The following is a 22,794-nucleotide window of genomic DNA, read 5'->3' on the forward strand; positions in this document are numbered from 1 at the left end:
AAACTCTTTATTAAAGGTTTTCTTCCTTATAAAAAATTTCCTTCAAAGAAAATGTTCTCTTTAGGCTGTCATAAGTCTCATGTAGAAAAGAAGCTCAAGGAATGTTCTTAGTCATTGGGTGCACTTATAAGTGCACAGTGGAGAGAACCGGAATCTTTAGAACAGAAATTAAGAAACTCCAATGAACATTTCCTTTGCCCCTCAAAAACAAAACAAAACAAAACAAAATAAAAACCCTCAAAAGAATACAAAAATGACTAGCTAACTTTAAACAACATAGCATTCTCAACAAAGACCTAATTACTATAGAAGGGCATAACTTGAATGACTAATGAACGAATATTGTCATGAACATTGGTAGACTGGGAGATGACAAGAGAAAACTAGTTAATAATTGTGTAGCTGCTAACTAAATTAATGCCTCTCTCCCCCTATAAGAAGAAAATAGGCAGAAGCATGAATTTGATGGCCCTCCAAATGACCAAAAGGTTAAGTGAACACTGGTATACCGTAGTATTTGTGGTCTCACCTGAATTAATCCTTTGATGTTAAGTGGATTGATATTTGTTATTTTTGAAAGGAATGGTATGCTTATTTGCCACAGTAATACATTTGGAAGGGGCCTATGTTGGAGGTAAATGTAAGTGGAGCCTTATGTATTTATTATAGTTCAAAAACCTGTGGAACTATTTGAGAGACATGTAAATGTATTTCTAATGAAGAATGATTTGTTTCTGAGATTAGTGGGTTTTCAAAAAGTTAAATGGATTCCAAAAGAAATATTCAATTCCATCTCTAGCATAGGCAAAACTAAAAGAAAGAGAAATTCTTCATGGGAAAGATATATATGCAGAATTTAAGATGACATAGTTAATTAAATGACCACATTAAGAAGTTTTCTACTGCCCCCTGCTGTCAGTTTCTAAAAGAAATGTTGTAACATTATTGTGAAAGCTTACTTTGGTGAATTACTTGAACAAATTGGTTAGGAAAAAAATTCACTGCCTCTAATTACACCACTAATGCTAATACTTGTTTCACGTTTGTGAGCAATGACTTGTCAAACTGATAAACCAACTCTAACAAAGTGTGTATTAGTGGACATAGGATGAGGGGTAAAGTTTTTTATTTGTGAAATGCTATATCAATAAAAAGTACCAGTGCTTTTTAACTAATGGTGTCTACTTTACCATTGCTCCAAATTTCATAATTTTGAATTTACTTTTTAATATTTACGTAATTTAGGCAAAACACTCTTGATTAATAAAAGCAAAACTTTCAAAATAAATGAACGAACGGTTTTTTTTTTACAATCAAACCCTAATTTGAAATGTTATTTTCATTTTGGTATATGAAATCAAGAAACAAGAAATAATAAAAATCATATGTGATACTAATGCAGCAGTCACTAGGTGCTAGATACTATTTTATGTTTGTCACATATTGTTTCATTTACTCATAAAATTGAATGAGGTAGGTATTGTTATGATTGTTATGATGAAGAAACTGGGTCACAAAGTAACTTGCCTAGGTGTCACAGTTGGGAAAAGGTGGAGCCATGATTGGAAACCCTAGAGTCTGACTCCAGGCTCACTTCTCTTAACCTTCTGCACAGAAAGTATAAACTCTGCAATTAAGGAGGAGGAATTTCTAGAAATTGTAATGGACATGGTAGTGCAAGTGTTTACTGACTCCAATTAACTGCACACTCACCTGATTTTTAATTGTTTTTGCTGTACCCATGCTCTAGTGGCCGGAGACTGCATGAGGAACAGAACTGTGGCACCCTGGGTTTGGTTTCTCTTTCTTTGTTAGACCAGTTCCTCCCTCCTTGGTTGCATCACACCAAAGACGTGTGGGTGGGATCACCTTACGTGACCGTAAGACGATTTGGCCCACGCCTCAGACCAGATTATATATTGGGTGGCTATTCTTGTGGTTCGCATCTGCCCACCTGTGGCCTTTCATCTCTGTACTGCCAGACAACTTCTAGTTTTAGCCACACTTTCAGCCGTCTCCAGCGACTCACATTCAAATTACACACACACTTTTCACAGTACTTTGAGTAAATCAGATACACATTTTAAGTTTCCCTGGCTGTTATTGATGTTGGAATCCGATAGGACAAATTTGTGCTCCTTTATGCCTGTCCAGTCCTTTGCCTTCCCACTTAGTATCATGTGGTTCATTACAACAGATTCATCCCACCAGGGACAACTAGTATTTGCAGTTCTGGGAGGCTTTGGCCTTGCAGGGATTTGAGAACACTACCTCAGTCTCCAAAGGGCTAACTATATAGGAAATCTCTTCTCTCCCCACATTAAAGCAAAACCAACACTCAACAGAAATCATTTGATATTCATGATAAAAAATTCTTACCTGACTAGAGGAGTTGGGTTGCCAGTGACTCTACACTCCAAACAAACTCTGCTTCCTTCTGCCACTTCTTGGCTCCTCAGCTTCTGGATGAATCGAGGGGCTGATGGGAAGTGGAGTGCATCCTGGGGCTGTGGGTGAGAGATGCTATTGCACGGCAGTGCCTCATCCCGGTCTGCTCCGTAGCAATGCCTGGCCTCAGGTAACTTGACCTCGGCTTCCATCTCCTGCTGGTCTCCGGTGGGGCTCTGGCTGGCTGAGGCACTCATCAGGGCAGAGGGCTGATTTTTAGGAGATAGGTACCCACTGTCTGGTGAGGAGGACTCCCCATTTGGGCTTCTGTTTCTTGGCTTTGCTGCTTCTCTAAATATGGATGTCAGCTCCTCGATGAAATTAGCCGCCTTGTCGCACAGCTGGCTCTGGGAGGCAGCCTTACCTTGATATGCTGGTTTGGACTTGACGCTTGTGTTGGGAGTTTTTGTACCACGTTTTTCAGCCTTTCGGAGGCTCTGGATATAGCTGGGTCTGGCAAGCAGGGGTGAGATGGCAGGTTTCCTCTTTGAACCAGGTGAGGAGATACTCTCAGTTTGTTCTCCTGGCCTGGTATCTGGAGGTCTTCCCAAGGAAGTTGGCTCACACAATTTGGTCTCCTTTCGGGAAGGATTTTCACAGAAGCTTACAGAAGAGTTGTTGAAAATCTGTGAAATTTCCTTTTCTGAGTCAAAATCTTCTGTCTCAGAGTTGGCTATAGCTCTCCGGGCCAGGTCAAGGCTCTTGTTTATCTCTTCCTGGCTGAGAAAAGCAGATAGTTCAGGGAAGAAGTCAGCATTCTTGCTGTCTTCCTGCATGTCTGACAGGGAATCATAGAAGGAATCATGGGAGGAAGTCTCTGACATATCTGAATAGTCTTCATACACTCTGTCTGCTTTCAACAGGAAAGCCAGAGGCACTGGAAATCAGTTTACTTCTGTTCTGAAAGACAACATAGAAAGAATTGCCATTAGTAGAATTGCACACACACATATGTGTGTGTGTGTGTGTATTATCATAATACTACTAATATACAAGTGTGGGGACAAAGCCCCAAAAAGCAGTTTCCAGGCTCTCGGCCTCACATAGAAAGGTGCTGGCTCGGGTAGTAAACGGCCATCAACTGTGATCAGATGCCAGCAGCTGTGGCTAGTTGGCCGTCAGCTGTAACCCGTAGGCCATTGGCCACTAATATAACTGCTGTGGCTACGCTAGCAGAAAAAGAAATGGAGGCTAGCAAGAAGATGGTGGCTGGCAAGTGCGGACTGCTGTTAGGCAGATTATGTAGATCCTGCTTCCTGTGTCTCCAGCCCAGCCGCCAGCGAGAATATATTGGTTTGACTCCCCTATCTATGGCTCCGTGGGTGTTCCTTTTTGGCCTTACCGTGTCCTGCGTTCTTATGTGGGGAGTGGGACCAGACACCCCACATGACACCCTGCACGACAAATGGCACAGCGAGCAGGGTCCCCTGCACGACAACAAGCCAGGAGAAACATTACAGTGAACAATATATACAGTTGACCCTTGAACAACACAGGTTTGAACTGAGGGTTTTTTTCAATAATACAGCCTATCCTTGGGTTTCACATCCGCCGATTGAACAAACCATGGGAGAAAATTATTTTTGCATTCCCAATTGCAGATTCCCAATTGCTAATTTGCAATCGTAGATTGAAAATACTGTTTTCCATCCATGTTTGGTTGAATCCCCAGATGCAAAGGTCCAACTGTAATTAAGTTGTGGGGGAATCAAAAATTACGTGTGGATTTTTGACTCCAAATGGGGAAGAGGGGTTGGTTCCCATAACCCTTGTGTTATTCAAGGGTCAACTGTACTTTTAAAAAAATCAGTTTTCTCTGTTCCATATGTTGAAAGAAACATTAAGAATACTTGTATTTATCATTTATCATCTTAATTTAATATTTGCCCTATGAGTGAATATTAAGTATCTCGCTAACCAGCACTGGATAATTTAAGATGGTTATCTCAGTAGGCACTATGAGTGCAGCAGGGTATTCTGTACTTCTCAGAACCTCTTTCCCTTCTGCCCCCACTACACATCTCATGAAAGCTCTAATTTCATTAATTATGAGATTAGTAGCTCTTTACTAAATCTGACCCTGCTTATAAAAATAACCACAAAATATGTTTTGATTCCAATCTTCATTTGTTTTCAAGAAACTATTTGAAAACTTATTGTCTCATCCTTTTTTTGTGTCCAGTCACGTGCACTCATATTCATTCATTGAATAGTTAACACATAGTTAATAATCACATATAAAGTGCTAGACATGCAGTCATGCTATAGACCAGGAATTGACAAACTTTTCCATAAAAGGCCAGGTAGTAAATATTTTTGACTTTGTGGGCTGTTTGGTCCCTGGTGTAATTACTCCAATTTGCCACTGGAACATAAAACCTGCCACAGAAATGCATAAATAAATAAGCATGGCTGTGTGCCAATAGCATTTATATATGGACACTGATATTTGAATTTTATATGTCAAAATATTATTCTTTTTTATTTTTATTTTTTACAATGGTGTGATGGCTCGGTGTGAGGTCGGAGGGATAGTGGATGGGGGAGGGGGTTTCACAGTGTGAGGGATATAAATGATGAACGTCTAAGTATTACCTTGTCTTGTACACCTGAAACTAATAAATTAAAAAAATAAAAATAAAACAAAACAAAACAAAAAAACCCACTCTTACTTTGCAGGCCATACAAAAACAGACAGTGGTATGACTTTGGCACAGAGACTGAAGTTTGCTGACTCTTGATCCAGACTGATGACATAGTCCTTAATGTTCAAGGAGTTAAAAGTCATTTGGTGTAGTAAAGAGGGTGGAGTGCAGAAGACATTAAACAAATAATATACAAATAATATAAAATTTGGATAAGGTGTCAAAGGAAAGTGCAAAGAGCTTGGTTGCTATAAGAGCCTTATCTAACCTTCCAGGACGTGAGAGAACTATGTGCTTGACGTTTATATGGGGAAATTACCAGTGTTAAATTAAAAAATGTTTCATTATCTGGAAAATAATTGGGCAGCAATTTAAATTCCACTGCATTTTGAAGTAAATATTGTGAGGCAATGACTCTCCTGTTACTCTAAGTGTGCTTTTTTTCTTCTATATATTGTTCATAGAATGATAAAAGGAAGGTCTCGAAAACCAGAAGTGATCTTTGCCTTAAGATTGAGTCGGAAGTCAACAAAGAAAATTGCTGAATGTGAGTATGTTCAACTTTCTAAGTTGGGTCAGGAGTAAACTTGGTGAGACATTCATTCTCTGGAAGGTAAGTATGCCTCATGAGGATAGAATTGAGTTGCTTTTCTACAAGCAGGTTCCCATCTCAGGATTCTGGTTAGTAATGAGATTTTTGTTTTATTTAGTGAAACGTTATTTTCTCTCATATGACCCAAAAGAGCCAGCTTGCATTTTTTTGACCCCTGGAAGTCTCTAGTCTGAAAAAGCATTATGTAGAGGGGTTCCAGAAATCTGCTTCAAGAATCTGCTACCACAAAGGACACAGTGATTCATAGAAGCTGCTAACTCGACAGAAGATTTGTAATCAGAGATCCTAAGGCTCATTATGAACCTCTGGATCAAGAGTCAGCAAATTTTAGTCCTTGTGCCAAAGCTGTCCCACTGCCTATTTTTGTATGGCCTACAAACTAACAATTTTTCTTATTTTCTTTTTTTTTAATGTTTCTTTAGTTGAATGTTATGCTTATATCTTAGATGTCCTCTTAGAAAGATTACTCACTTTGTTGAGCCTGAATTATGAGATTCTCCACATTGTAGTCCTATTCTACCTACTAAACTATATTTCCCACTGTTCTCCAAGTAAAGCTTACAAATCCATTAGCATGGTCTCATCAGTGTGCCCTTCATCATCAACCCAAACATTACTCTGATTCTTTTGTCCTATCTGTGCTCCAGGATGGAACCATTCCAATCCCTTAACAATTCTCTAAATATAGCCCATATATGGAGAAAAGTTGTATTCGGTGTATTTTCAATATGTTTAGTTCTAATTCACTTTTTGTATTGAACTCAGTGCTGAGAGAGATTGGAGAACATTTTGCCAACCACACCTGGAGAAGGCTAAGCTGCAAATCCATGTAGATGTTGGAAACCAAACCTTTGATTCTTGAAATGACTAAGTTTTGAAACAGACTCTAGAATAGCTGTACTGCATAGAAGAGAATTCCCCATTCAAAGTGTATTTATAGAATATCTATGATAGGCGAAGCTGCGTGCTAGGCACTGAAATATGATTTTGAATAAGACAAGGGTTCTACCCTCGTTGAATTTAATAGTCTAAAAAGGATACAAATAAGTAATAAGCATATATAATTTAGTGTACCAAGTGCTATCATGAGAGAAGAATAAAGTGCTATGTTAGCATCTAGAAGGGACAACAGGTTAGGCTCAGGTAGTTTTGTGGCAGAGATGACGCCTAAAGGCTGATATATAAAGAATGAGGAAGAGTCAGGTGGGTAAAGAGATATTGGCAACAATGTACACCAGGGGTGTCCAAACTTTTTTCAACGTTTTTCACCAAGGGCCATATGCGGTAAAATACACAAACAGCCGGGCCACTCACTCGAGGTGAAGTACGTATTGCCTCACCTGGTTTATTTAAGTAAACTAAATATATTTTTGGAATTTGCTCAGGCCAATTAACAATGGACCATGGGCCGCAGTTGGCCTGTGGGCCGCAGTTTGGACACCCCTGGTGTAGACAGTCACACGCTGCTGAACAACAGGAATACATTCTGAGACATGTACTGGGTGATTTTGTCCTTGTGAGAACATCATGGATTGCACTGACAGAAACCTAGTTGTTATAGTGTGCTCATGTCCATGTATGTGCTGAGCTTTTATATAGCACAGTAGCTTTTTGGACACCAGTGGCACCACTAACATGTGAGTAATTATAGTGTAAGCCCTGAGAGTTGGTTTTTCTTTCTGTAATCCAAGTGCCTGAATCAAGTTTGATTGCTGAGGTGTCCACTTCAAAGAGGCATCCTTTACAAAGAGGCATCTGCTTCAACAAGGGCTATCTGAAATAAACACATTACCAGCCACAAGACTAGTAAAGAGCCAGGGACCTCCCCCCACTGAAGCTCCTTTCTTTTAGATATTGGCTGACATGTGGGCTGCTTCTATTTTTCTCTTCCTTGTACTTTAAATTCTTTCTTCCTTCCTTCCTTCCTTCCTTCCTTCCTTCCTTCCTTCCTTCCTTCCTTCCTTCCTTCCTTCCTCTCTCTCTCTCTCTCTCTCTCTCTCTCTCTCTCTCTCTCTCTCTCTCTCTCTTTTCATGATCCCAAAGAAGCCACATTTTTTTGTTTGTTTTTTGTTTTTTTTTAGAAGCCACATTTCTTAATTGACAATTTCGTCTCTACACACATTCAGTATTGCACAGATTATAAGTGGTTTGACAACTATATTAATACAAACTGATCAGCATAAAGCTACTGCTCTAGGTTGTGGTGCGATTTGTGTCAGGTATTTTAGTAATTATAACAAACATCAAGGAACTCATCTACTTCATAAAAATCACCTTTCAAAAAGAGCGTATATATCCTCTTATAAAACACTTAGTATGTCAAAGTCAGGAAAATCAGTAATTAAATGACTAAAGGAACACTATTAAAGAAAAGTTGGTGACAAAAATGTTAAGTTAAAATATTAAGTTTAAAATTTTTAGCAACTGGACTTTGGATCCAAAAAGTGTATACAGATTGGGAATTTTAGGAAAAGGCCCCTATGTTCTGCTTCACAATTACTACTACTTTCCAAAATGGTATTTCTGGGTTGCTACAACATCTTCTCTACTAGTATAAGCCATTATTTCACAGTTCCAAAGAAACATCATGGTAATTCATATAAATGGGTTTTAAAACAAGATTCTTTATCACAATAAAATAAAAACGTGATCTCCATCAAATTACACAGAAATCTTATTGAAATGTCAACCAGATAGAGAAGCCAGACCCTACAATTTACCTTCACTGCCTGCCTCAGAGCACCAGGCTGGCATGTCATCTGCATAGAGGGAGAGACGTGAGTAGTCCCCACTCTTCAGTGTGGGGGTGGACACAAGCCCTTCGATTTCGCCAGGGTTTTGCTTCCTCGGGTATAGAACTGAGGGGTTGGCTAAATAAATGGCTTGTAAGAGGCCTTTCAAATAAAAGGATCTAAGTCAGCTTGAGACTCCACCTTGAGCAGAAGTTTAGGGTGGCAAAAGAAGTGGATGGAAAATGGTGAGTTAAGAATTCTTTTGATGCCATCATTCAAAACCACTCTGCACAGCAGTTCAAGGAAATCTTTGTTTGATACTTTCATCTAATGGCTGGTGCTAATAAAGGATAAGCAAATGAGGTGTCTGACGATGACATTGTGGATAAAAATGTAGAAAGGCATACTAAGTTTGGTTAGAAAAACAATGTACCACCATGTCACATCAGCCGTCAGGACTTTCTGCCTCTGAATTTTAAGAACCATCAATGTGGTCTGGAGATACACACTGAAGCCATTCAACAGAGATCCATGGAGTGCAGGACACCTACTAAGAATGTGTTTCCTGAAATCCTCTCAAGCAGGCAGCTTCCACGAAACTGGTTCTAACAGAAAGGATGTAAAATAATTCAGTGCAGGCTAGGACTTTGTTTTCCTTCTTTACAACTCAGAAAAATAAACCAAAGAGAGTGAAGGCTTCTCATTCTCTGTCCCCTGAAAGAATGTAAATATCACTTCTTCTGGAATATAACATGCTGGCTTCATTTTCAAAATGCATCACTTTATTTTCCTTATACGGCAGCCATGCATTAAAAACCTTAAGCATGTGACAGTTACATGGTTTCATCAGTACGCCCAGGGCTTCCACAGGCTTTCCTGGCAGTTTCTGTCAGAGTAGTCCTGAGGGGTCAAATAGTAAAGCTTTCTCCACAGCCACACATTCCTTTGATGTTTGGGTTACTGAACACAAACTCACTGGATAATTTGTCTTTAACACAGTCTATTTCTGTTAAAAGTGTTATCTGTGCTTTCTTTCTGATGGATACTCTGACTCCATCTTGAATAACTTCTTCATCAGAATCTGCTTTTGTCTTTGTATATTCTAGAGCAGGGGTGTCCAAACTGCGGCCCGTGGGCTAACTGCGGTCCGCAATCCATTGTTAATTGGCTCGCAGCAAATTCAAAAAAAATATTTAGTTTACTTAAATAAACCAGGTGAGGCAATACGTACTTTACCTCGAGTGATTGGCCCGGCTGTTTGTGTATTTTACTGCATATGGCCCTTGGTGAAAAACTTTGAAAAAAGTTTGGACAGCCCTGTTCTAGAGTATAAGAAAGGCCATTACAACCTCTGGTTCAGTCGCCAACTTTCACACCTACATGTTGAAGCTTATCTTTAAGAAGTTTTATCTTGTTTACTGCTGAAAGTGTCAGGGTGAAGGTGGCCCGGATGGGTGGCCGCTTCCTCTTGCTCACAGCCAGGACAGTGGCCAGGAATAATGAAGGTGACATCCTCGTTATCCAGGGGCCTGGGTGCCTCCAGCCAGAGTTCAGCCGCCTCAGCCTCTCTCCCTGGACACAGCGGACACATTGATGCCACGAGCACTGGCACAGGGCACCATTTAAATTCTTGTTTATGTTTTAAACTCACCATTAAAAAGTGAGCCCTCAAAATTCTAGACCCCTGTCATGCGGAGACACAGCTCCCGCTCTACCACACAGAACGCAGGATATGGTGAAGCCAAAAAGGAACTCCCATGGAGCCATAGATAGGGGAGTCATGCCACTATATTCTTGTTGGCAGTTGGGTTGGAGACACAGGAAGAAGGAGACACACGACCCACAATCCACCATCCGCTTCTCTGCCAATCAACTAACCTGCCTGCCTAGACATGGCAGTGATATTAGTGGCTAATGGCTAACTGGTAACAGCTGATGGCCACCCAGCCACAGCGGACGGCCATCTGATTACAGCTGATGGCCATCTAATAACTAAGCCAGCACCTTTCCACGTAAGGATGAGAGCCTGGAAACTGCTCTCCTGGCTCTCTCCCCACAGCCCTCATTCTCAAAGCACACTCCACACTTAAGAATAGTCTGTATCCCCCTGGCGTGTCTTGTATACTCCAGGGCCGGTAAGCAATAAACTCTTTTTTCTTCAAAGTTTTCTAATAGTTACCATGTGAGAGCATCTTACAATAGGAATAAGAAGCACAAGGGTCTGGCCAGTTGTAACATTAGTTTGGAAAGGGGATGTGTCTGTAGGAAGCTCCCAGGCCTAAGTGAGTGCCCCAGGCATTTTTGGCTGATAGCTATTGATTGACTGAGATGGGCACAAAACAGTAATGCCTTATGCCACAGCACTCCGACTTTACGACAGCTACATCATCACTAGGTGATAGGAATTTTTCAGCTCTGTTATAAACTTATGGGACCACCATGGCTTATGCTGTCTGTCATTCATTTAAATACTGTTATGTGGTGCATGCACAAAGTCTTGGGTACCTGAGGTGGTATGGCAAACTCAAGTAACTCATAGAGGTTCAGTTAAACAGAAATCTATCTGGAGATGGGGAAGATAGCCAGAGATAAGGTTAGAAAACAGGAGTGGGCTCAGAGAGCTCCTGAAGTCATGTGAAGAGCTTGAGTTTTATCTTATGGGCAGTTGGGAGACAAAAGAAGACTGTCAAGTAAGTATGTGAGAAATACCCCAGAGTTTCAATTTAGTAATATGACTGATTGCAGCCTGGGTTTAGGACAGAGTCAGGGGAAGATGAAGCAAGATGAAAGAAAAAAGTCAGTGAGAGGACCTTTGTAGTATTCTAGAGGTTGTGTGTGTTTATCATTGTTTTATTTTTGGTTGTCCATTATCTGAATCTCCTTCTTAGTTTTGAGTAATTCCTCATGTTATGAGCCTCAGAAACTGAGTTTCCTTGTCATAATGTGATGTGAAATCTCCAAATATTTGCTTTCCCAGTGCCTTGGAGCCTGGGCACAAGTCTTGGCATATAGCCTAGACTTGACAATTAGATACATCTGTCTTGGACTTTGAAGCAGGGCCATGGCAAAGCCATTCTGATAGCTAGCCACTGATAGTGGCTTTAGAGACAGCAGCATGGAATGTTCTGTGGTGGTTGTGCAGAGGGATATGCAGGGTTGGAGATGGAAGCCGTGTTGTAGACTGTTCAACTGTGGCAGAAGGGATAGCCACACACGAGCCTTTTTCTGGCACAGTTCTGACTGTTGACTTGTCTCCAGCACAGACTCTGGGCTTCATTCTGTGAGTTGCCACTGCTCTTATCAATAAAGCTCTTTGTGCTCAAGTTGACCAAAGAGTATTTCTGTTACTTGCTACTAAGAAACCCAATCGATAGTAGATAAAAAGAGATGATGGAGATGTGAACAAGTGACGTTAAGATACAAAACAGTGGACTGAACCAATAGAAGAGAGAAATGACAGAGATTGACGATGGATTAAATGAAGACATCATGCAGAGGCAGGATCATAGACTTCGTAATCACACAGTGGGATTCACATGACACAACTAGGGAAACAAGTTTGGAGGGAAAAAAAGTTTCATTTTGATTTGCACTTTTTGCATCTGAGAGGACGCTGGGACTTCTGGTGCTGATGTCTAAAAGGCAATTTGAGATAGTAGTCCAGAGTCCAGAGAAAGGAAAGCAGAGCTGGACCGGGAATTATTAGCCCACGGGTGGCAACATACTGTGGGAGTGGATAAGGCCGTCAAGAGAGAGAAAAGAAAGATTCCTTTAGGGAGTTGGAGGGAAACCAGGAGAGTGGGCTGTCATAAAAGCAGGCTAAGAAATGTCCCACGAAAGAGAGGGTACCCTTTGGACTCAACAACTGAGGAATTTAGCACAATTGGCAACAGCAATTTCAGCGTGTGTGACAGAGATGTAAATCAGATTCCAGATATGTTGAGAAATTATGGAAGAAAAGGAACTGTAGATTCCAAGTACAGTTGACTCTGGAGAAATTTATAGAAAGGAGGAGAGGGAGTGTAGCTAGACAAAAGTATGGAATCTAGTGAGGTTTTTTATTTGTTAGGATGGGCCACAGGAATATGTTTTGATGCCAATAGAATTAGTCAGTGGAGAAGAAGCATAAGATCCATGTTAGAAAGTGGGGATTATATGTACACCAGGTCTCCCAGGATGTGAGGTGAAATGGGTTATTATAATTTAAATGGCTTCAGGTTGGAAGGGGACAGTTCTTCCATTGTCAAAAGAAAGAAGTAATAAAGTATTTGTGTGTGTGTGTGTGTGTGTGTGTGTGTGTGTGTGTGTGTGTGTATGAGAGAGAAAAAAAATGAGAATCTGGATAAATTTGTTACCGAAAGGGGAGCTCTTGTCTTGAGACTTCTGCACATTTGGAATTTTATGAAGACAGGAGAGGATTTCAAATAGCTGTTATAGAGAGGGAGAAATTTCCTTAAGAAGTATTTATGGGCAAAGGTAAGGGCTTAGTTGAAGTTAGATGTAATGTATTTATGGTGTCATTAATCTGTGTGATGGCACAATTCTCTCCACCAGAGCTCAGCTGTCCAGATGAAGATGTGGAGTTACACGATCCAGGTTTTGACACCCAGGTAAGATGGAAGGGAAGTGGGCAAGGTCGTTGAGAATATTGGCAAGACAGGGATGGATTCTAAATCTATACTGGATTGGAGTTCATGGGTAAGCATTTGAACATAAAAAGATTAAGGAAATAAAGACCCAGGGAAAACAAAAGAATAGTATAAGGATGAGTAGAGATCTGGAAGGATGCATTAAGATAGTGACATGGCTGAATGGATCATTTTAGAGGCAGAGCCTTTTGACTGCTGATTGCATTTAGAGTGTGGCCGTGTTACTATCTTTGACTGTTTTTGTAGAATACCGTCAGAGTTTAGCTGCACAGAGATGGTATGATTGACAAAGCCTAAAATATTTATCCAGATTTTTACAGAAAACGTTTGCCAAGCTCTGCTATCGAACATCAGCTTCCTAATGAACTCATATAACACACATAAGCACTAATACTGATGATCGTGATAAACATAATGGCTAACAATGGACAGTTTACCATGAGGTAGGCATTGTACCAAGAGCCATTATGTAGATTATTCCATCTAAAATGCTCATCACATACCCAGTTTAGAAAGAAGGAAACTAAGGCACCGAATGTAAAAGAGCCAAGAATTAAAGCCAGATGACGCCAGAGATTCTGATCTTAACCATAGACTTTACTACATTATTTTATAGTATCTTAAGCAATATATCAGATTAATAAAACTGCATCCACAATCAGAACTCTGCTACTAATTTCATTATATTTAGTGCAAAGTGAACACCAAATAATAAGTTTTAAGATTTCACAAAAAAATATGAGGCAGCTTAAAGGAAAGTTCTGAATGATGAAATGATTTTCAGTTTTTTTTTGTTTTTTTAATAGGGAGTGTTTGCCGGAAGCAGATTAAATAACCTGCTTATTAACTTATATTTTGTTTTTAAAGAGGCGCCATCTGACAGGATCCAGTTGTCAGGATTAGGTGTAGCTTAAAAACTGCTTGCATGGTGAAAAATAAAATAATAGCTTTATGGCATATATGGTTTGGGTTTAATTTGCAAACCCAGTTATTGCTGCTAGAACATGCCTATCATTTAGGGAAAATGCTCATTCACTGTGGATGAACAAGGGAGATTTCCGGGTGGCCCAATTTTCACTGGAAAATTATGCTTCAGAGATGTACATGTCAGTCAACACTCCAAAATAAAAAGGTCATAATCAAAAGAAATACAACTGCAAATATTTCCATTATTTCCTTGAGATTTCATGTTTTATTTTAAACAGTGCTTTTGGTAATTCTATGCTGGTGTGATAGACACAGAAATGAAATATACTTAAAAGAACTAATTATGCAGCTTTTAAAGAGTAAAGAGGAAGTTAGGTAAATGCCAAAAAACATTAAAATATTCCAGTTTAGCAAGTAGAATTGAAAGATTTTGAAATTTTGAGGAATAAACTCTTCTCTTACACCTTTAAATCTTTTCTGCCCCCCGCCTCTATCCTCTTCTCTTAAGGAATTTGAATTGCCTGGAAGTGCCTTTTTTAGTCTTTTTCTCCTTTGTGTTTTCTTCATCATCTCCATCATTAATAATTTAGCTTAATTTTTCCTTCCCCTGAAACCCCCATAAGCCACAACTATTTTCTAATTTCTTAGACTTTGTGTAGTTCTAGCTCCTTCACCATAGGAGAAATGGCTCTTATTTGGCCCTGCTCATTTTATGGTCACTCTTTCTTTTTTCCACTTCCCTTTCCTGGAATGGCAAGTGGAACTCTAAATTAATTAAACAACTGTTTTATCACTGTGCACAAAGGAAGCTCCAAGGAGGGTAAAGATGAGCCAGGCATGGTTTGTTTCCTTTAATGGTTTTACAATCCAGTAGGAGGGATTTAGAGGTATTATATTAGCCAAGAGTAAAAATGACTGAAACAAAAAGAGGAACATGATGATTGATATTAAAATAGTTTAAACAAACTGCTATAAAAGATCAAAGATGGTAGGAAGAATCATATTTACAAATTTGGTCATATCAGTCCTTTGGTACTTTTTTTCCCCATTGGTACCCCTGGCTGATAAGAGAAGGTCCAAAGTATGATATACAGGTTATCTGTGTGCCTCTGGACAGTTTGCACTGATGCTCTCCAGCCTTATGCTCCATTGTCACTCTGAAACATGTTGCAGTCATGCCTAACTGGCTTACTCACCATTTCTTCAATAGTCCGTGTTCTTTCATGACTCCAGGCCTTTGCACATGCTGTTCCTTTGGCCCTTCCCTTTTGTTTCTGTGTTTCAAATCCCAGTTCATCCTTGAAAACTTTACTTAATTTCACTTCTTTTGGGTGCTTTCTATGATTCCCTAGTCAGTATAATCAGCTCCTTCTTCCGAACATGACACTTTGCATGTCATTTTATGATATTAGGTTGGTGCAAAATAATTGTGGATTAAAATTTTTAAAATAATTGCAAAAACTGCAATTACTTTTGCACCAACCTAATAGCATTCATCTTGTTGAATTATAAATATGAGTTTAGAGAACGCTTTCTTTGTTAGACTGGAACACCTTGAAAGCAAGAGCTGCAACCAACAATCTTTGTATGGGTCGTGCTTGGCACAGTGTCTGGATCGTGGCAGGTGATGGAGAGAAATACACCTGGTATTTGATATTAAGAATTCTACGCTGCTTTAGGTTCTCTCAAATTGTATCATGGAGGAAGCTGCAGGTGTCCTCATGATGTTCTGAAGGCAAGTTTGGCAATGAAGTTTGACATTTATGCATAATGCCAGACTCAATCTTTTTAAAATACTTAACTTATAGTTGACACAAAATATTATATTAATCTTAGGTATAAAATTAATAGATTTGATATTTATATACCTTATAATGTATTCACCCTGGTAAGTCTAGTAACCATCTGTCACTGTACAGTTATTATATTATTGACTGTATTCCCTGCAAACTCTTAATCCTAAGCAAACATTTGGTGAAGCGAAGGTTTGGGAGGGTCAGCAAATAATGTGAAGCATTACAGATTCCTTTCCACCTTGAACTTCATTAGGCATCTTGTCAGCATCTTTGCTTATCCCAAGCAAATACTGCTTTCAAATGTAAACTTTCATAGTCAACTATTTTGTTAAAATACTGTGCGTACTTCGTTGGTTTTCAAGGAATTCTATGCCACTTAATTTATACATTATTTCTAATTGTAATTTTATGGCTCGCAACTTCTCCATAAGTTAATATCATCCAAATTTTGTTGGACTCATGGTCTGCTATGAAATATAGAACACGTAAGTTTTCGTAGTTTATATTTGGATGTGTATATTACCCATTCTGACATAAACATTTTTATCCTCAATTGTCTTGGCATTACTATTCTAGTATTCAGGAAAACATTTATTTTTGAGTTCCTGAATACGTAATATACATGAAACGTATAAAATTCACATACATGTGTGAACATATAAATAATAGAAAAGATAGACACATTTAGAAATTATGAATAACATTTGTTTTGAGAGTTGCTGACTTCAGATGGATAATGATCTGAAAACCAGATCTATGATATCCAGGATAATCTTCAATTTGTCCATCAAAAAATACTTTGGGACATTCCTGGATCCCCATGAAGCAAGGCACGATAAGCTGTTGAAAGGTACAATATTTCCCTGACTTTGGAGGAACTTGGGGAAGACAAGGCATATTCATGAGTAATAGGAGAGTCTAATACAAAAGGAAATTCAGTTACAAACAATAAAAGCTCGCCTCCCTGAGGATTTACCACACAGCAGCTTCTGAACAGTGAATTGCCTGCTGTCCTATAGTAAACCATTTGGTCCTCAGTATAATTGATGGGGTAGGTATAATTTTTCATTATTTCTATTACTGAAACTACAACATAAAAATGTTCAGTTATTTGGCCAAAGTTGAACCATCAGGGAATTGTAGACATAGAGTTTCAACCTGCATTTAACCACAAAGTTTTCTTTTCCCATTGGGAATATTAAGATTATTTACCTTAAGAATTTAGATAAGGGGAGAACGTTTGCAATCTGTTTATGGACTACTTTGCCAGAGACCTTGGCAAGTTACTACAGTTTTTAAAGACAAAGTGTTTGATATTAGAAAAATACTTTCGGACAGGCACCAAGAATCCCACAATATGCCATACTATATAGGCCAGGCAATTTAGAGAGTCCAGACAGTGGTGTTCCAATAGGCATTTAAAATGTATATATGGTTAGACAGAAATACATGAAAAAGGTTGGAAGAACCTGCACGAAACAATTAATGCTTGTTTCCTTTGTGGTAGGGCTTAGGTAGGGATATGGTTGAAGGGTGGGACATTTAGGAGAATCTTTTGTTCCTTATCTCACATTCTTGGAAAAAAGTAAAAATCGTGAGTGATTTTAACATTTAAATTTAGTCTTTTTATTTATTTTTTATTTTTATATTTAAGCAATTACTAAAAAAGTAATTTAAAAAAACTGTGGGTACAAAGATTCAATACTGAAAATATTTTAAAATAAAGCCTAAACTATAAAAGCCAAAGTTGAAAACTCTGAAACTTTTTTTCCTCTTATTTGTGAATCACAGGCAGGCAGTCTCCAGACTAAATTTCTTCTGCTGAAGTAATTTTGTAGGCACAATATAGAGCTCCTCTTGCCCAGAGTGCCACATCAGCAAACTGAAGCTTACATAGTTCTGTGTCCCTGGAAATGCTCTGCTTGACCAGCAGCAACACAGTCTATCCAGTCAGCCAACCCCCAAATACCAAGCCGTCTAGGCTCGAGTTGTATTTTCCTTCTCACCCCAAACAAGGTGGACACTCTGGCCCAAGCCAATCATATATTTTCTAATTTTCTCTTCCTTGCTCTTTATTTTTAATCCAATAAAAGCTTCCTGCCGTTCACCCTATTTTGACAGTTCTCCCGAAAGAAACTGCTTCATGAAATGTTAAAGTTGGTTTGTATCTCCTAAATTGACTTCCTTCCTTCCTTCCCTCCAACCTTTATTTATTTATTTTTTGGGGGGTAATGTTCATTTTCATCAAGGGTGCTATAGAACAAAAGTCAAATATGAAAAAAACATAAAATCTTATTTGATGCAAAAAAGTGCACAACAATTTTATAATCTATTTCTTAATAATACATGTGGATTTCTACTTTCTTTGTCTTGAAGTGAATTGTCATTGCAGGAAGATATGTCGTATTTATTCTACAGTTAAAAATAGCCCCAAGTAGTATATTAATCTCAATTTCAGAGGCACAATATAATAGTTCACTGAATGCTCATAATAGCATTACATAATACTGAATGCTTATAATGCTGAGCATTCTGAATGATCATAATAGCATTATAGAGAGAGTGTTTTCAGTTATCCCTGGTGTCTTCTTCGTATTATCATCTTTTCTTACCATATTGAATCAGTTGTAAATATCTGGAATTTACTTCTAAATCATCCATTTCCACTGCCATTATATTTATTCAGGACTTCATTCCTCTCATCTAAATTCCAAATGTATTTACCAAATATGTTTCCGTATTTTCTAACATAATTTAATAGTTGCAAATTATGGTCAGAGCTGTTTTTCTCAATCTTTGTTTTCTTTGCTGGAATTGTCACTGAGACACAACCATGAACTCTAGATGGCCTAAATTCCTGACTGGAACTCAGTTATCACAATACCCTTTGATATCCTCCACATGCATATTCTTAATGAAGTGGAGGCCCTTGTCTTAGCCTGGAAGTTTTCGGTTGGTATCTCTTTAAGAATGGGTCAGCTTTATTTTGAAACTTGACTAACGTTTCCCCTCTACATTTTTAGAAAATGAGGTAAAGAAATCTAAGTGATTGTAATTGTCCAGTGTTATCTAGATACTTATTCCGTTGTGAAGTACGCTATAGGACCACTACCATATTGAGGTTTAGCAATAAAACACAGAAGCTCAGACAGAGAACTGACATAGAATCCCCAGGATACAGACCCTAATCCATATCAGACACGAGAATACGAGAGGACTAATTTGTATTCTAGGAATATGTAATCATATATTTACAGAGAAATTATTGGCTTGATAAATCTCTTAAGCCTTGTCTACTGTTAGCAGTTATTTGTCAAATAGACTGATTTTTAAAATCTGAATAATTGAGGTGAGCATCTGAGTCCTTTCTTTGAGGAAAACCTATTGGAAAGTACCTTTATCATGTAATAAGGATTTAACTTCTGCACATACATGATTGAGTAGTATAATGTCAGGCAGTGGTCTTTGTATGTGGTCACATTATTCATAATAAAAGGCAACTAGTATTTTCAGCAATTCTTAAAAAGTAATACGAGCCTGAAATAATTTTGTGTTATCCTCATGTATTGGATCCAAGACAATTTCGTTTATAACTTAAAACAACACGTTATAAAATTATTCTGTGATGTTTAAATTTGATTGGACTGTAGTTTCCCTTAGTAAGCTGTCATATATATATATATATATATATATATATATATATATATATATATATATATATATATGTATAAACTTTATGCATACATATAATTTAAGATGTCTGCTTTTACTATCTCAACAGATTTTTTAAATCCTTCGAAAGTATAATAATAACTTAAAATGTTACTAAAACCTAAAGTATATCATTTAGGCCATCAATATTTAGCACAAGTATGGGTGAATTAACTACCTTATTTTCTGTAAAACAAAGCACATACACAATCTTGACAAAAGTTGGTTCAATAACTATGTTTAACCCTTTTGGAATTGATAGCACCAATTTAGCATACTTAAGATTATAATAGAAAATGGAGTTATCTGACAGCACAGGTAGAAATAAGGCCTGCAGATAATCTTGTACCTGTACCTACAGCACAGGTAGAAATAAGGCCTGCAGAATCTTACATATTCTCTGTTTTTGGAAAGATGACAAAATTCCCATTACTTTTCTTCTCCAAATAAAAGAAAAATCAAGGCATCTTCTAACTAGTATTATATCTTAAGTCAAACTACTATTATATTTTTAACTTTAAAAACAAATTTAACAAATGTTGCCTTGCTGTTTAGTTAGTATATCAAGGTACATCTTACAGACCTTTTCAATCCGTGCTTACTTTGAAGACTCCACAAAGGTGATGGATTTCAGATGAGCATTTCTTTTCTGGGGGAGCAGAGGTTGGCCTCGTCTATTCATTAAAGGCTGCTTGGTCTGTGGTCACTTTGAGGCAACTGTGGCCTCAGAATCGTATCTGTCCTCTTACTCCACTCTACTATATTTGGTAACTGAACTCATGTTTCCTCAGACTGCCACCATCAGGAATTCCAGCAGTGAACTGGGAGGCAACCCCAGGTCTGAGGGCTGGGTTCTTAGAAATTAAAGGCACTTAGTGTAGAAAGAATTTTGTTTTTTAGAGCTAATAAACATAGAATTTACATATGTTTTCCTACATCCTGACCTTGTGACTGAAAATCATTACCTTTCTTTTTAACATATTCTTTATTAATTAAAAGGAGAAAAAATGAGACTCATAAGGAATGCTTTTCTTACTATAATCTTCTGCTCAGTACATTTAACTTTTCGTCATATAGTAGATTATCCTAAAATAATAAATCCAGTAACTATTTAAAAATTTAACCACCAAATTGAATGGAGAGTCCACTGTTCTCTTCAAGTTGTTCATTAACAATCATTTTATGACTATGGTTAGTATTAAAGACATAGTTTATAGTAGGATTAAATAGATATAAACATACAGGGAATGAATTTTATACACATTGCAACATTGAGTTCTTAGCCCAACGCGTAGCACATCATGAGCATCCAAATAAATATCTGTTGAAGAAATAAATGTTGAATGAAATTGTTCAGGACATGTAAAAAAATTGTTCAGGACAATTTAAAAAAAATGTTTTCAAGCCATTTTCTTATTCTGTAGAATCTCACTGTAACATACTCTTAACATTTCAAATTTCCAAATAACAAGTAGCAATAACAAGAACAGAAAGCTATTCTGTTCCATGGTCAGGTAGCAGAGCCAAATCTAAGGGGCAGAAAATAATCGCCCACAACTTCCTAGTTAAGTTTATTTGGAAATGAAGTGCTGAGTCCTCCTTTGTCTGGATAATACTATTATAGTTGATCCAGTTTCTTCTTTGAAGAAGTTTTTTCTGATGGTGGAACACTTATGAAAGTCTGCTCTTGTACTTTACAAGCAAAACTGATCATTTAGAAATGCTGTTTCTTGAAACTAGATACTTTTTGGGCTGTTTCAGCCATTATGCTCATTAATACATGTTTTATTTATTTATTTTTAATTTTTATTAAATTTATGGGGGTGATATTGGTTAGTAAAATTATATAGGTTTCAAGTGTACATTTTTGTAATATATCATCTACATGTGACATTGGGTGTTCACCACCCAAAGTCAATTCTCCTTCTATTATCATATATTTGACCCTCTTTATCCTCTTCTACCACTTCCCACCCCCATTACCTTTTGATAACCACTAAACTGTTGTCTGTGTCTATGAGTCTTTGTTTGTTTCTTTGGCTTGTTCTTTTGTTGCTTTCAATTTTATATCCCACATATGAGTGAAATCATATGGTTCTCTACTTTTTCTGTCTGATTTATTTCGTATAGCATGATAATCTCAAGATTTATCCATGCTGTCAGACATGGCAGTATTTCATCTTTTCTTATGGCCAAGTAATATTGTATATATGTACCACATCTTCTTTATCCAATTGTCTACTGGATAAAGATGATTGGATAAATCATCAAATGAAGGATGCTTCGGTTTCCATGTCTTGGCCACTGTGAATAATGCTGCAGTGAACATAGAGGTGCATATAGCTTTATGGATAAATGTTTTCAGATTTTTGGGGTAGATACCCAGAAGAGGGATTGCTGGGTCATATGGTAATTCTATTCTTAATTTTTTGAGGACTCTCCATACTGTTTCCATAGTAGTTGTACCAATTTACATTCCCAACAGCAGTGTAGAGGGTTTCTTTTTCTCCACAGCCTCTCCAAAAGTTGTTATTACTTGTCTTGTTGACAATAGCCATTCTAACAGCCATGAAGTGGTATTTATCTCATTAGAGTTTTGATTTGCATTTCCCTAAGAGCTAGTGAAGTTGAGCATCTTGTCATATATCTGTTGGTTGTTTGTATGTCTTCTTGGGAGAAGTGTCTGTAGAGGTCCTCTGCCCATTTTTTTAATTTGATTCTTTGTTTTCTGGTTCTTGAGTTGTATGAGTTCTTTATATATTTTGGATATTAGACACTTATCAGCGGTGTTGTTTGAAATGGTCTTTTCCCCTTTGGATGGTTGTTTCTTTGTTTTGTTGATGGTTTCTTTTGCTGTGCAGAAGCGTTTTAGCTTGATACAGTCCCATTCATTTATTTTGCCTTTACTTCCCTTGCCTTTGAGGTCAAATTCATAATATCCTCACTTAAACTCAAGGTCAATAAGTTTAGTAGCTCTGCTTTCTTCTATGCAATTTATTGTTTCAGGTCTTACATTTAGGTCTGATCCATTTTGAGTTAATTTTGGTATATGGTGACAGATGGCAGTCTAATTTCATTCTTCTGCACGTGGCTTTCCAATTTTCCCAGCACATTTATTGGAGGGGCTTTCTTTTCTCCATTGTATGTGTTTGGTTCCTTTGTAGAAAATTACCTTCCCATATATATGTATGTTTATTTCTGGGTTCTCAATTCTATTCCATTGGTCTGTGTGTCTGTTTTTCTGCTAATACCTTTCTGTTTTGATTATTGTCA

General features: G+C 37.8%; 1 protein-coding gene and 1 pseudogene across 6 annotated transcripts in view; both read right to left on the reverse strand.

The window, feature by feature from the left end:
- Positions 1–20,242, reverse strand: part of PALLD (palladin, cytoskeletal associated protein) — a 375,682-nt gene extending 355,440 nt beyond the window's left edge. For 2 of the 5 annotated variants that reach the window (XM_081075484.1, XM_081075481.1), the window contains exons 1-2: positions 20,105–20,226; positions 2,380–3,348 (exon numbers count right to left, since the gene is read on the reverse strand). In XM_081075484.1, the coding sequence (XP_080931610.1) occupies positions 2,380–3,272 (893 nt within the window). In that variant the 5' untranslated portion in view covers positions 3,273–3,348; positions 20,105–20,226. Of the gene's footprint in view, positions 1–2,379; positions 3,349–20,104 lie in introns of all 5 variants that reach the window. The other 3 variants (XM_081075483.1, XM_081075482.1, XM_081075474.1) reach the window with 3 other exon arrangements.
- Positions 9,347–10,016, reverse strand: LOC308509086 (iron-sulfur cluster assembly 1 homolog, mitochondrial-like; annotated as a pseudogene). The gene is made up of 2 exons: positions 9,752–10,016; positions 9,347–9,540 (listed from the first exon to the last, which is right to left on the reverse strand). The product of its transcript is annotated as an iron-sulfur cluster assembly 1 homolog, mitochondrial-like (transcript).
- Positions 20,243–22,794: the final 2,552 nt, after the last annotated feature.

Source organism: Rhinolophus hipposideros (assembly GCF_964194185.1).
Source record: "Rhinolophus hipposideros genome assembly, chromosome: 16".
NCBI classification, from domain to species: domain Eukaryota; kingdom Metazoa; phylum Chordata; class Mammalia; order Chiroptera; family Rhinolophidae; genus Rhinolophus; species Rhinolophus hipposideros.